Source organism: Girardinichthys multiradiatus, chromosome 6 (genome assembly GCF_021462225.1).
Source record: "Girardinichthys multiradiatus isolate DD_20200921_A chromosome 6, DD_fGirMul_XY1, whole genome shotgun sequence".
In the NCBI taxonomy this organism is placed as follows: domain Eukaryota; kingdom Metazoa; phylum Chordata; class Actinopteri; order Cyprinodontiformes; family Goodeidae; genus Girardinichthys; species Girardinichthys multiradiatus.
In genome coordinates this window covers 32,392,267-32,407,385 of record NC_061799.1, presented here as the reverse complement: position 1 = coordinate 32,407,385, position 15,119 = coordinate 32,392,267, and the positions used below count along the sequence as shown (strand labels likewise).

At 39.8% G+C, this 15,119-nt stretch overlaps 1 protein-coding gene across 1 annotated transcript in view; it reads left to right on the top strand.

Moving 5' to 3' along the window:
* The window catches only part of insra (insulin receptor a), a 61,242-nt gene extending 49,026 nt beyond the window's left edge, over positions 1-12,216 (top strand). The window contains exons 12-21 of the mRNA XM_047368011.1: positions 1,493-1,632; positions 2,093-2,252; positions 4,208-4,307; positions 4,395-4,462; positions 5,499-5,728; positions 5,832-5,942; positions 7,338-7,497; positions 9,256-9,385; positions 9,616-9,750; positions 10,751-12,216. Coding sequence (XP_047223967.1) covers positions 1,493-1,632; positions 2,093-2,252; positions 4,208-4,307; positions 4,395-4,462; positions 5,499-5,728; positions 5,832-5,942; positions 7,338-7,497; positions 9,256-9,385; positions 9,616-9,750; positions 10,751-11,108 — 1,592 coding nt within the window. The 3' untranslated portion in view covers positions 11,109-12,216. The remainder of the gene's footprint in view (positions 1-1,492; positions 1,633-2,092; positions 2,253-4,207; positions 4,308-4,394; positions 4,463-5,498; positions 5,729-5,831; positions 5,943-7,337; positions 7,498-9,255; positions 9,386-9,615; positions 9,751-10,750) is intronic.
* Positions 12,217-15,119: the final 2,903 nt, after the last annotated feature.

Here is a 15,119-nt window from a genome sequence, read left to right as displayed (position 1 = left end):
CAAATGTTGAACAGCTTTTTGGATGTTTCTGCTGGTATTTAGACGATTTGCATTTGGTAATTAAACCTAAATCTGTCAGGTATATGAATGAGCTGCAGTCCTTTTGTAGTATGTCTGTACCAGCTTTGCGCATCTAGTAATTTAAATATTTGCTAAAATTCTTTGTTAAATAGCTCAAGCTTGGGCAGATTGAATTGACAAGTTATGTCACAGACTCTTGTTGGATTGAGATCTTTACTTTAACTAGACCATTCTAAGACATGAATATGCTTTGACCTGATCCAGGTGTAACTGAGTTCAGTCCCTGAAAGCAAATATTCTGCAAGATTTAGAGGCCTCCCTTCCCCAACACACCTAAATTGCATATAATAGCAGCTCAGTTTTCATTTGCTCAAGCTCCAAACAATTGGGAAAAACATTCCTACACAATATTAAAAACCCTAGAAATGTAAGCTTATGGTGTTATCCAGGTTTGTATGTTGGGACAAAAATAAACATTAGTGTATACTGACTTCGTCCCCCCTTTCTACAAGATAAAAATAATTTACCTAAACAACTGAAGTTTCCTTTGGCATACATGTAAAAGTGGCTGCCTGTGCTTATTTAGCACCAGAACATTTTGTTTTGACCCCTAAAGCACTGGTGCTAAAACTGGAAAACTGCAGCAGTCGTTGCACCAGCTGCAGTGCATGACCTAGAATAAAGAACCCCCCTCTTTTAAAGGGTGGCTGCATGATTGAGGACGCCAACCACTAACTGAATTGTTCTTAACACCATGTGTGAAAGGCTTTTCTTTTTGTCTGTTTTAATTCAAGTCAGAAACTATGAAAACACTAAGGTTTACCAGATATAAAAACTGGCCTGCATGCATCTGCTTCCTGGACATGCGTCACTCAGGTAGAGCGGGTCATCGTAACACGGTTGAACCTTAGGACCTTTGACAACTTAAGAAGGAGCTTGGATAATTAAAAGAAATGTTATTGGCTGTCATCTATGTTCTTAAACTTTTATGGTGTTTTTAAGCATGAGGGCTTTTGTTTATGTCTCAGAAACATCTATAATGTGAATATTGGAGCTGCAGGAGGTCAGGAAAATATGCAGTTTATATATATTTACAGAAAATTGCAATGACATTTTCCTGTCTCTTTTCTTACTTTGCCTTTACACGATTTCCCCACCCCTCTGAGTGAGCTTTAGCATCTCAGCCTCTGCAGATATACATCAGATGGGAAAGGGGTAGGCAGAGTCCATCCAGCAAGCTAAATATATTGTCCATATGCATGACTTGGAAGAATAATATTGCATCCCAGCTGTCGTTTGCGATTGCAATAATGCACAAGCTATATTGTGATGCGATGCAACATATGTTGCAGCCTTAGTAGACGTTAAAAAAGAGAAATTGGAAATTTGAGAAATACTGAACCTGGATGTGAAAAATGTATAGGGGCCTCAGTTCCAAACAGATTATTCTAAAAATCTTTGTTCCCGACAGATAAAGCTGATAACATCTTGGGTCCCATCAGTCATGAAGTTTCAGAAAGTACCGTGCACATACACTGGCAGGAGCCTGCATCTCCTAATGGCATCATTATCCTTTATGAGGTGTACTACAAGAGAGTGGGAGACGCTGAGGTAAGGACATACATCTGTAGTATATGTAGGCCACTCCAACACAGAGCACTGTTTTCTGTCTTATTCATGAAAAACTGTGACATTTAGCAACTAAGAATCTAGCAGCATAAAAATTAGCTTCATCCATAGAGCACAGCAAATTAGGAGAGACCTATTCTAGGTGATTTATTTGGAAATTTGATTGATAGTTGTTGTTTGAGCCATAATGGAGGAGTAATTTTAGTGCTGCACTGTGTTTTAGTGTCCGTGGAAACAAGTAAAAAACATAAGCTCTTCATCTTAGGGATTAATTCCAGCTTTTTCTGTTCAAAACATGTTTTCCCAGCAACATGTGTTGTTTTTCTACTGGGAAAACATCAAATGTGAATCATTTAAGTACAACATCGTGAAATATCAACATTTGAGTCATAATATTCATTTCAAATTCAGGGGAATAAATCTGATAACTTTGCACCTTCAGGAGCTGCCCCACTGCGTGTCGAGAAACATGTACAAAGCTTCCCGAGGCTGTAAGCTGAAGGTGATGCATCCTGGGAACTACTCGGTCAGGATCCGAGCTACTTCGCTGGCTGGAAACGGATCGTGGACAGAGCCCTCATACTTTTACGTCCAGGATCCCAGTAAGTGTCCACAGAAGAAAAACTGAGCTCAGAGATGATTTTACACACTGTACTGTAAATTAATGGTGCTGAAGAGGAGGGACAAACACACAGTTGTGTTTAAAATAGGAGCCGTGTCTTTAAAAAAGCTGAGTAAAGCTCAAAATGCTTGTAGCGTTATTGGGAACTTTATTATCCAAAGTGAAAACATGAAGAAAAGGATATATCAAATTAATTATGACCCTACAGAAAGAGAGGAATAATGAATATACAGAAAGAGAGGAATAATGAATATGTTTTGGTGGCATCTGATGAACTGTTCGTTGGACCTAGATCCAAAAATCTTGCTTTTATCGGCCCACAAAATGTGACTCTGTTTCTCTCAAACCAGTCAGTGTTTTTTTGGTAAATTGTAATCTCTTTGATACTTCATTGTTTTCTCTAATGGGGCTTTTGAGGGACTCCTGGATGAAAGGTTGGCTCTTCATATCCCTCTTCTAGTTGTTAAAGTACTTAAAGGTAGTGATAGACCATTTTTGCTCACCAGGAGCTTAATTCATTCAGAAGGTAGTTTTCTGTTATCTTCCACTTCTTCATGCTTTGGGTTCCCATTTGAAAGCACCTGAAGTCATTTTAGCTGATCAGCTTGTCGTTTTTCCCCCTCTGCAATCAACTTTTTAACCAATGTGTGCAATGACACATTTTACTCAGAGAAGAATGACCTATAACCATCTTGTACAATATGTGCTGCCTTCATCCTGCAATAATTGTGACCCGTTTGTTAATAGCATGAACGACCTCGTTGATTGAACTCTACACTGAACACATAATCAGCAGCGTGAATGCCAGAACTGTTGGTTTACGATTACTGCGATATGCCTACTAGTAAATTATTTGAACCAGTTAGTGACGTTGGACCGATATTATGTTGTATATATTCTTTCAACCATGCATTAAAAGCAACCAAATGTTCTGTTAAAAATACATACAGACGATGTGACCCAGGTTGTAAATATAAGGAATCAGCGAAAAATGGTGGTCGTCAAATCGGCAAGAATCAGTGTCGCAAAAATAGGCTTTACATTTTAATAAAGGTAATTGAAAAATAAAATTTTAATAAATATTTTTTGGGAGTTTAAAACGGCATCATTCATAAATCTTCAGAGGTTTTTTTCTTCTTGGGTGATTTCTTTCAAATTTCTTTGAATTAAAGAAATCATTCACCACAGACTTGGGTTTAGTATTATTATTAGTTTTACCTTCTAAAATGGGGGTAAATTCAGAGAATTTCAGATTCTTACCATGGTAGATACAATTTGAAAATTAAAAAGCAAAAAGTGCTGTTTATTGTACTTCCTGAAGTTCTCATCACTTGCTACTAGGGGTGGCCATTTATCATATTGTGTATCGCGAAGAAATTTCTTATCATGATAAGAATTTTGAATTATTGTGACGATACATTCCAATTAATGATGATGTTACTTGTACTGTTTTCTCCACAGTTTGTTCCATGAGAGCTTCCCTATATAAAATATGATTAAATTGCCTCTGTGTGCTGTTTAGTGACATGCAGTCACAAAATTACCTAAAACGGCCGAGAAGAATTTAAGAAAAGTTTTTATCATCCCTTTTATTGTTACCACAATAGTACTACAAAATATTTGTGATAAAATTTTAAGTCCATATTGTCCACTCCTACTTGGTAGAAAATCTATTTAGTTCCAACTTAATAATATCAAAGGTGTGTTGAATAGTTATGTTATCAAAAAAGTCCTAAAGATTTAGAAATAAATAAACCAGAACACTATTTTCTTTTAGGCATATCTAGGCATATTTTCTGTATAATCAGCAGGACGACACTAGAAATTTTAACAGTAGCAGAAGGTTGCATTCACAGCAGCTGCATCTGAATCATGTCTGAGTGTGTTTTCCTTTTCACCTGAATGTAACACAATGTGACCGGATGTTTTGAACAGGTGATCCTCTCTACGTCATGAAGATCATCATCGGGCCGATCATCTGCATTGTGCTGCTGCTGTTTGTAGCCGTGGCGGGATTCATCGTGTTCAAGAAGAGGTACGCAGCTCTCACATCCCATTCTTTCTCTTTTTTTATTATTATTACCAGTCTGATCTCTCAAGGTGTTTGTTCACTTACTTGCAGTCAAACCCAAGGACCTAGTGGACCCATTTACGCCTCTTCAAACCCCGAGTACCTCAGTGCTAATGACGGTAAGCAAAAAAGGTTGAGTCATTTCGTTAATGTCAGAGATGATGGATTTATGAAGGGATTTTAACACATTATTCAAAGGATCCCATTTACAAGGATGAGGGGAGCTGAAATTATCAACAGGTGCTTTCGGTTGGAGAGTTTCACTTCAACAAATCAGTTGATCCATAGACCATAAAAACACCTGACAGAGATGACGTTTTCAAACTCGTTGAATGAAGGAGGATTAAGTGGCGTGCGTCCTGTAAATAACTGTTACTAATTCATTAACTGCTGGATAGGATAGAGTTACAGGGTGAGAATATAAGAAGGAATCAGCAGCGCTTCCAAGTTCCTTGTTCTAAGAATAAGCACCGAGATCTCTGAAAATCTTAGTCTGGAGAAATCTTTGATTTTTTACACAGAAAAATGTGTTTGAACCCAGTTTTATGCCAAACCTTAACAAAAATGAAAAACCTCCAGCCATCAAACACAAGCTCCTTGAAGCACAAACTATTTAACGATTGTATTTGTATTTAAAATTATTGTTGGATCAATTTTTCAACTCAGATTTTTCTAAACATTCTGGAGAAGACATTTAAACATTTCATTGTCAGCAGTAAATCCCGAATGTTTCCACTGGAAAGCTTCCCGTTTGTAAATCATCCTCAGCTGATTTAATCTGTTTACATTTTTTGATGTTTTTAGTGCGTAGCAACATCGCCTGTCAGTAGCTTGCAGAACCTGACTATTTCCTAAATTTTATCTGTAACTAGATCATCAGTTAAAATCAAATAAACTGTGAAAATCCAGCATAATGGTGTCATGAAGGGTTGCTGTTTCAGGAAGGCTTCCAAACATCTGAACTCCAATCAAACAAGCCCAAGCTTCTGCTTCATACGACACTTCAAAGCCTCCTTGGAGAATTTGACATTAATTGTCTTAATAAAAGCTTGGAAGATGCTCTGGTCCAGCTTGTCCTGACCTGGTACCTTCTCTGACCTGCTTTCCTGTATGCCTGTAAACTGAAGGCTGTAAAAAAATAAAATGTGTTTGCAGTGTATGAGGAGGATGAGTGGGAGGTGCCCCGTGATAAGATCGCCATCCTGAGGGAACTGGGTCAGGGCTCCTTCGGCATGGTCTATGAAGGCATCGCTAAGGACATCGTGAAGGGCGAGGGGGAAACACACGTGGCAGTGAAGACAGTGAACGAGTCGGCCAGCCTGAGGGAGAGAATCGAGTTCCTGAACGAAGCTTCAGTCATGAAGGCCTTCAACTGCCACCATGTGGTAAAGAAAGACATTTGATCTGTTTAATATTAGTATTTAAAATGAGAGGCAATCTATGTGAAACTACAATATAATAAAACCTGTTTTTGTTGTCTCCTCTCAGGTACGCCTGCTGGGCGTGGTGTCAAAGGGCCAGCCAACCCTGGTGGTGATGGAGCTGATGACCCATGGAGACCTGAAGAGCTACCTGCGCTCTCTGCGGCCTGATGCTGAGGTAAACAGCGCAGCTGTTTCATTTTCTGGTTTTGTTTCTTCCTCTCAGTTCTGCATTTTCGTGGATAAAATAGTAACAGCACTCCCGGCCCGTGTTTTACAAATGCAAATCTTTCATGGTTCTTTTTTTTTATTTTGACCTCCTCATGAAAATATACTTTAAAGGCAAGAATGTAACACCAGAACCACCAACGAGAGTCTGGGAATCTACTGATGAGGTTTTTAGTAAATTAAGAGCCTGTGAGTGTTGGCGGATGTAAAACGTATGGACACAATTTAAAAGGGTAGATTCACCAACTATGCAAATATAGAGTCGGTCGGCTGTGATGTTGGCCCACATTCTTAGTTTCTACCATCAGTGCTATAAACACTTGTGGAAATGGGCGTGATGATGAAGGGCAGTCTTCGTTTACTTCCTGGCAGCCTTATAAGCATGCAGACTAGCTGTGTGCCGTACGTTCCTCACCGTCTGATCAGATATCTGTCTGCAGTACCGTTCTGTGGGAATCCTGAATGTAACTCTCTGGAAGAAAACCTACGGTTCTTTAGTGAAGCAAGACGAGGAACCGGTAATCTGATTGTCCTCCTAGAAAACTCACTTTGTAGTCTGTCTTTGACTTCACGAGTCTATCCTAACTTAGTCCTAAGTTTGGAAATGATGCCAATGTCCCCACTCTGAACAATAGTTTACAGTTGCCCTGCTAGGGCCCTAATCCTGAGGGGACAAATGTGGCATGCTAATGCCTGGAGCCCTTTTTGTCGGTTCGATGTTTGAGTCATACAGCTTTGACTCCCACACACTTGGTCACATTAGAAGCACAGAATACGAGTAAATAGCAACAGTTAGAATATTGCAGGGGATTTTGCCACAGTTTTGTGGGTTTTTAATTCACACATCTACAATCTTTACAAGCTGTACCTCATAGTAAAGCCAACAAATCAGGTTTCCAACAATATCAAATAAGGCAAAAATATGTATTATAAAAGGGAAGAAAGAACTGACTCAAATAATGTTTTCAAACTTATAGGGAAGATTTTTTTATTTAGTAAAATCCTTAAGAATTACTGACTCTCTAAATCAGTCAGCTCTGCTTCTGCCTATTTTATCTGCCTCTTCCGCTCCAGGAATGTTTCATTCTGAGCCACTGCCTGTCCTTAAACCTTAATTTTCTTAAGGCTTTATGTTGTGCAGCTTTGTTTCTGTGGTTTAATTTCTGTATGTGGAGAGATTACCTGGAATTGGCAGAGGATTGAGCTGCTGGATGTTGACAGAGGATTTAAGCGTTTACCTCTGGCGCCAGCTAGAGACATGTCAGGGAAACAAGACTGGTGTGATCCAAGGCCGCTGCTGGCTCAGTGCTGTCCAGACATTTAAAATCTGTCTAATTTCCCTCAGAATAACCCTGGGCGTCCGCCGCCCACTCTGAAAGAGATGATCCAAATGGCCGCCGAGATCGCCGATGGCATGGCTTACCTCAACGCCAAAAAGTTTGTCCATAGAGACCTGGCAGCCAGAAACTGCATGGTAGCTCACGATCTCACAGTCAAAATAGGAGGTAAGTTTTCAGCAGAACAGACGCTAAAGCCTTTTAGGTGTGGTTGTGCTTTCTGATGTTGCCCCCTGGTGGCTGCTTGAAGAGACACAGTCTCATGAGATCTGTGAAGCTTTTGGAAAATGTATCTAAAAGGCCCATACATCTACAACTCATTCCCATTTTTTGTCAGGTTACAACCATAAACATTAAAGTAATTTATTGGGATTTTATGCAATAGGCCAACATAAATTGCCGATAATTGTAAACTGGAAGGAAAATGCATGGTTTTCACACATCTACTGAAATCTTTGCCCGTTCTTTGCAAAATAGCTAAAACTTCTTGAGGTTAGATAGAGAGCATCTTTTAAGATTCATTTAGAAATCTTGCCACATAATCTCAATTAGGTTTAAATCTGGACTTTGACAGGGTCCTTATGGCAAACGAATGTGCTTTTATTTAAAGTATTCACTCTAGCTGTATATTTAGTGTTTTTATGAAAGATCCAGCAGAGCAACACCCCAGTCTTAGGTCTTCTTCAGCCTCTAGCAGGTTGTCATCCAAGCTCACTTTGTATTTTGCTCCATCTAACTTCCGCATGTACTCTGACCAGCTTTCCTATCCGTGGTGAGGAAAAGCAACCCCCCAGGATGACATCGCCACTTCTATTTTTCACTCTGGAGATGGTGTGTTCATGTAGTTCTTTCAGTCTTGGCCCAAAAGTTCCATTCTGATCTAATCTGTCCAGAACACCTTCATCCACATGGTTTCTGTGCCTATATGATCTGTGGCAAACTGAGCTGTGGATATCTGCAGCTCCTCTAGAGTTACTTTAGGCCTCTTAGCTGCTTCTCTCATTAACACTCTTCTCACCCAGCCTGTCAGTTTAGGTGGGCAGCGATATCTCGGTCGTCTTGCTTTCGCGCCATGCCAGCTCTATTTTCTGATGAGATGTCAAAGCTTGGGATATTGTTTTATGACTTAACACTGATTTAAACTTCTCCACAACTTAAATGCTTAAATAGAAACAGCTAGACTTCTTCCACCTCTCATCCAAAAGCCTTCTTCCGTTCCTAACCTGGGTTGGAAGTATCTGACCTGAGGCCTTCACAGAACAGCTGAGATTAAATCCAGTGCAGTTGGTTGCGATGGTTCTCATTTAAGGGTAGCATTTAAAGCATTATTCATTGTGTTCCCACTTCAGTTATGCACTACTGCCTGTTGGTCTATCACATAAAATCCTGATAAAATACTTGTGGATTTAACATGAGGAAAGCATGAACTGTTTCAAGGGCATGCAGGTAGCAGTTTGCAGCCCAAATGAACAATTACAATTTTGGGGTAGTTTTTCTAACTTGTTTTTGTGTTGTAATGTTGCACTCAGCTTTTTAGGCCCATAAGCACCAGAGAATGTGACCAGAATCTTGACTAATTCAACAACCTGCTTGTGTTCAGCTATTGATAACACAGTACGTCTATAAAACAGGGCCACGTGGCCACCGGTTTTGATCCTCTGAGTGTAGTTAATCATTATTAACACTGATGTTATGAAGTATGACGTTGGGTATTTTCTTTCTTTATTTCTGGGCTATTTGAGATTTGTTTTACTGGGCTGAACAGTAGCAAAAAAGGGTTGGTATTAAAATGATTTGTAAAGCTCCAGTCACAGGTAACAGTATGAATAAAACATCTTTAAGAAGTAGATATAGTGATTCTGAGGAAACATCTTAGAAATCTGCGCATCCTGGACTGTGAGTCTGACAAACATCTTTCCTTCCTAGACTTTGGCATGACGAGGGACATCTATGAGACGGACTACTACAGGAAGGGAGGGAAGGGCCTGTTGCCTGTCAGGTGGATGGCACCTGAGTCTCTGAAGGACGGCGTCTTCACTGCGCATTCGGATTGCTGGTACGTAAAAACATGTTGCACAATCAGGAGCATCAAAAACAGACCAAATTAACAGCCCGTAAGCACATTACAAATGCACAGCAAGCCTTTTATCTGCTGTTTTTCAGCAGCACTGGCGTTGTTTGTGGTCTCGTCTCCCTGTCTCTTGCCTCTGAGTGTGTGCAGACAGATTTAGCCTGTCAGGTGTCTAATCAGCCTGTCCCCGATCTCTCCCCATCCATGTTTACCAGGTCGTTCGGAGTCGTGCTGTGGGAGATTAGCACCCTGGCCGAGCAGCCGTACCAGGGTCTGTCCAACGAGCAGGTCCTCAAGTTCGTCATGGACGGAGGCATCCTCGACCGTCCAGACAACTGCGCCGACAGACTGTAAGTTCACACGCAAAACCTGTTTTTAATTATTTATACTGTCCAAATCAAGGCAAGGCAACTATTTTTATTTTCTGCTTATTAAAGTGTGATTTTAATGTTTTTAGGCAAAACATTCAGAGCAGGAATGTCTTGCTAACACAGATCTGAGTCCATTAGAAAAACTGTCTCGTACTCTTAGGGTTCCTAAAAAGTTGGAAATGTGTTGAAATTTGTCTTGAGTATTTTCAAGGTCTGGACAAGTATGAATAAAGAAAAATGGAAGAGTAAAGAGTATGGAAAAGTATTTGCATTTTGAGACTTTATTCCCTATTCCTTTTTCTCTTTCTTTATTCCTGGTGTTCTTCCATGTCCTTTTTTTTTCATTTGCTTTTTCCTTTCTTTCCTCCTCATATCCTTCATTCCTTCCTTCCTTATATCCTTCTTTCCTTCCTTCCTTATATCCTTCTTTCCTTCCTTCCTTCCTTATATCCTTCTTTCCTTCCTTCCTTGCATCTTCATTCTTTTCCTTCCTTGGGTCCTCTTTTCCTTCTTAATGTTCTCCCTTCCTTGTTCCTTCTTTTATGTCTTTCCTTTTGTGTGTCCTTCCGTCCTTACTTCCTTGTGTCCTTCTTGCCTTTCTTTCCTTTATTCCTTTTCCTACTAAACCTATAGGAATCTGTAGAAACGTGTGAAAGAAAAAGCAGCTGAAAAAAACGACGTAATGATTGGAACGTCAAACTTGGGCATAAGTTCAGAGCACAATGTTCACCCAGGCAAAAACTAGTGCCAGCTTAATCTCCAGCTTGAATTTAGAACATGAAGTGAATATCAATGTGGCAGATTATTCAGTAATTAGGAGAAAGTAAGGAGAGCTTAATATATGGTGCAGGGTTTTAAGAGATTTAAAAGTTGTTAAGATGAATCATTGTTTACCACAGTTGATAAATGTGGTTAAAGAAATGGAAATTCTATTTTTCAAACATCGATGAGATCTCACTCTCCTTGTCTCCTCCCCCAGACACAACCTGATGCAGCTGTGCTGGCAGTACAACCCCAAAATGCGCCCCACCTTCCAGGAGATCATCGAGATGCTGAAGGATGACCTGCATCCCTCCTACCGGGAGGTCTCCTTCTTCTACAGCGAGGAGAACAAGCTCCCAGAGAGCGAGGACTTTGACCTGGACATGGAAAACATGGAGAGCATCCCCCTGGACCCGTCATCGTACTCCCAGAGGGAGCAGTGCTTGGACAGGGAAGAGGCCTCCTCTGTGGGTCTGAGGGGCAGCTACGAGGAGCATCACATCCCCTTCACGCACATGAACGGGGGAAAAACCAACGGACGGATACTGGCACTGCCACGGTCCAGCCCGTCGTAACACATCCCCCAACCCCCACGTTGATGCTATAGAATAAAGTCTATTTTTGTTCTCATTTTATATGTAGATCACACTTTTATCACTTTGTCCTCAGAAGCCCTTCAGCACATATCTCAGGACCTTTATTTTTCTCTCCAGATGCCACAAACACACACTACAGTGTGTCCACGCACGGACGCCACAAGACACTTTTTGTATTTAAGGATAAACCTCCTGCTTCTCTGTTCATGATTGTATTGCCAATGTTGTGCTAGACTGGGTGGATTTTGGATTCAACTGTGAAACAAACTCTTGACAAACAAGAAGGCTGCTAAAACTCACTGTCCCTCTTCCTTTCGTCCAGACTGCGTCCCTTTTCCCCTAATCAGTCCCTCGGGTTGCTACGTTCTGGGGAATAAAAAGTGACCTTCTCTTTTTTTGTCCGTGGCCTCCACAATTGTCGTGGGACTAAGACTTTGTATGCACGTGGATGAGCAACTGAAAATGAAAACGGACGGTCCAAAGATGGTCCATCCTGGAACAAACTCTGATCCACTGGAGAAGCTGGTTGAAGTGGCTTACCTCCTCACACTGCAGTATTCCAAAAATGGCACACAGGATAAGCGCAGAACCTCTCTTGGGTTCTGTTTTTTTTTTTATTTATTTACATGTATGTTGTTTTCCTCCCTCTTTCTCCCTCCTATGTATTTGAGTTTTCCCATTTACAGCTGAAGGATATTTAAACTGTTTTCAGAAACATGTTGGCAAACAGGTTCATCAGATTTACCAACAGCTGCTTTGTTGGTATATTTTAGTGGGTATAGAAGTAAAGAAATATAAATATATAAATCTTATATTGATGTTTTTGTACATAGATATGTTGTCATTCTTGAGGTATTTCCGGTTAGATAATGTTTTTACATGTTAGTCTCTTATGTTTATTTTTTTTTAATCCAGAGAATCATTTACTAATTAGCTTTTTTTTTGACTCATGATCAACCAACAGCACTTGGTCTTTTTACAGTGCGATGCCTGGAGAAGGAGTGTTTGGCATCCTCAGCTTTAAAATGTCTGCCCATCATATCAAGATCAAATAAAAATAGTGCTGTAAATAATGCAGCAAGGCGCATTTGTGACAAGCCTGTTTTTTTTAGACTGTATTGACAAAGGGTTTTGGTACACTTCATTTTACAAGGTCGGAGGGTAGCTCCTGCCTCAAGTGGGTGAGTCCAAATATCTTGGGGTCTTGTTCACGAGTGAGGGGAGAATGGAGCGGGAGATCCACAAACGGATCCTCCAGTTCTTTGTAGTACTTCCTGAAGAATTCCCGCCTCTCTGTTTGGTTTTTGTTTATTTCTTGGAGAAAAGTTGGTTCTCAAACACTGCTTCAAAAACACTCCCACCTGCCTGCTGCCATTCCCGAACAAGCTCTGCACTGGTGGCAACAAGATATCTTCGTACTTGCTAGACTTTTCTTGAAGTTCTCAGTGATTTAATAAATGGTTTATCTGGGGCCAGTCAAGCCCTATTAATGCAAAGTAATGTGACAGCACATGTTTCTATGTTGGCAAAAGAACCATGTTGCTCTTTTCAAGCACCCAATCTGCTCTTCTGATTCAATCATACTGAAAGCCTGATACCAACCGCCTGGTCAACACTTTTCCCCAGAGCTATTGATAAGATCATTGAAACAATGCGTGTCCTTTTGAGGTTTTGGTGATTAACTTAATTGAAGTGAGCAATTTTAAGATTTTATTGCCACCATCAAAACTGAAGCAATAAATGTGAAAAACAAGATTTCTCGTGGCCACCACAGTAAGTCATTTAAGCTACACGGTAGAATGGAGCGGGAGATCCACAGACGGATCTGTGCAACCCCTGCAGTAATGGGGGTGCTGTGCCGGTCCGTTATGGTGAAGAGAGAGCTGAGCCAAAAGCGAAGCTCTCGATTTACCGGTCGGTCTACGTTCCTACCCTCACCTATGGCCATGAACTTTGGGTCATGATCCTGGATACAAACAGCTGAAATGAGCTTCCTCCGCAGGGTGCCCAGGCAGACTTTCCTCAAGCAGAAGTGATGGTGTGACTTTTGGCACACTGTCTCGCAGTTGGCTTCAAAATTCAATTTGTCATCTAAACATAGATCTTTTATAAGATCTATAAAACTGATCTTTTATGACAGTGATTTTGTACCTTTGAGATTTTCTCCTAAAATGATTATAACTGTTCCAGATAACATGTAGATAAGTGTCTAAGAGTAAAAAAAATACTTGCTTACACTCTGATTACATTTTTAAACCATTTATCCAAATAAACTTAGAAAAATAAGCTTTCTAAATGTTCAGTTTTTAAACAAAACATTTAGCAAGCAAAACATTTACTAATGGGAAAATAATGTACTCTATTTAGCGAGGTTTATGAATGTAAAGACAATATACGGTGCTCTGGGAAGGGTACATGCTGCTGTTAAAATGCTGGGTTTTAATGAGTCATATCGTGAGATGAGGAAAAATGATCACATTTATTCCAAACATTTTCACAGAAAAACAAATCTGCTAAAAGGACAAAAATAAAAATTACAAAAATGTGCAATAATGTAGTTGCACTCTAAACTTCATATTTTGTTCTTTGGTAGGGGTCTCAGCATCAAACATCTGAACTTGTCAATATATGTCACCTCTACTTTGCAAAGTTCTCCACAACTCTCAGATTGCCAAGATATCTCCTGTTCACAGTCCTTTTTAAGTGACTCCATAGATTTGCTGTTAAATTTAGTTAAAAAACTTAAAATAACATCCCGAAAATTAATTATTTTGCTGATTTGGATGTATTATTGAACTTATTTAATGCAAAAAATTGAAATATATCTTCAACTTCAGCTTTTTACCTGACACATGAAGGACTAAAAACAAACTGATATTTGGAAGTATTAATAATTTTATCCACCCTGTTAAAAATCCAACTTCCATCAAAGGTTATCCCTACTTTGCAATGTAGAACAGTTCTTTGAGGATGTATTGATTATACTCTTTATTCATGAAAGTTACTTTAGGGAAAACTATGAGTGAGTTCAATTTATTAGATTAGAGCCAATAATGCATGTGAATGGACTGAGGATGCTTCCCTGTCAGCATGAGACAGGAATCTATTTCTGTTCTCCAACCAGTCCGTTTTCAGGTGATCCAACCGGTCCGTTTTCAGGTGATCCAACCAGTCTCAAGGTGGATTCATCTAAGAAAATATCTTTCCCCCAGTTCTTTGTAGTACTTCCTGAAGAATTCCCGCCTCTCTGTTTGGTTTTTGTTTATTTCTTGGAGAAAAGTTGGTTCTCAAACACTGCTTCAAAAACACTCCCACCTGCCTGCTGCCATTCCCGAACAAGCTCTGCACTGGTGGCAACAAGATATCTTCGTACTTGCTAGACTTTTCTTGAAGTTCTCAGTGATTTAATAAATGGTTTATCTGGGGCCAGTCAAGCCCTATTAATGCAAAGTAATGTGACAGCACATGTTTCTATGTTGGCAAAAGAACCATGTTGCTCTTTTCAAGCACCCAATCTGCTCTTCTGATTCAATCATACTGAAAGCCTGATACCAACCGCCTGGTCAACACTTTTCCCCAGAGCTATTGATAAGATCATTGAAACAATGCGTGTCCTTTTGAGGTTTTGGTGATTAACTTAATTGAAATGAGCGATTTTATTGCCACCATCCAAACTGAAGCAATAAATGTGAAAAACAAGATTTCTCGTGGCCACCACAGTAAGTCATTTAAGCTACACGGTAGAGCTACTTTTTCCGGCTGCTTCTTTTCCAGTGAAGAGTTACATCAGGATGGTTGTTTTCCAGGGGAGGAAATTATGTAAAAGAAGAAGCATGATTTCAAGCTTTTAATTTAATCTAATCTAAATGTCTGCACATTTTCATGTTTTAACATAAAAAAATGGCATGTAATTTGTTTTTAATTGTCAACAACTTTGGAAATCGAGCATGTCGAATAAATACACAGACGTCTTGCCACATTTCAATGTAA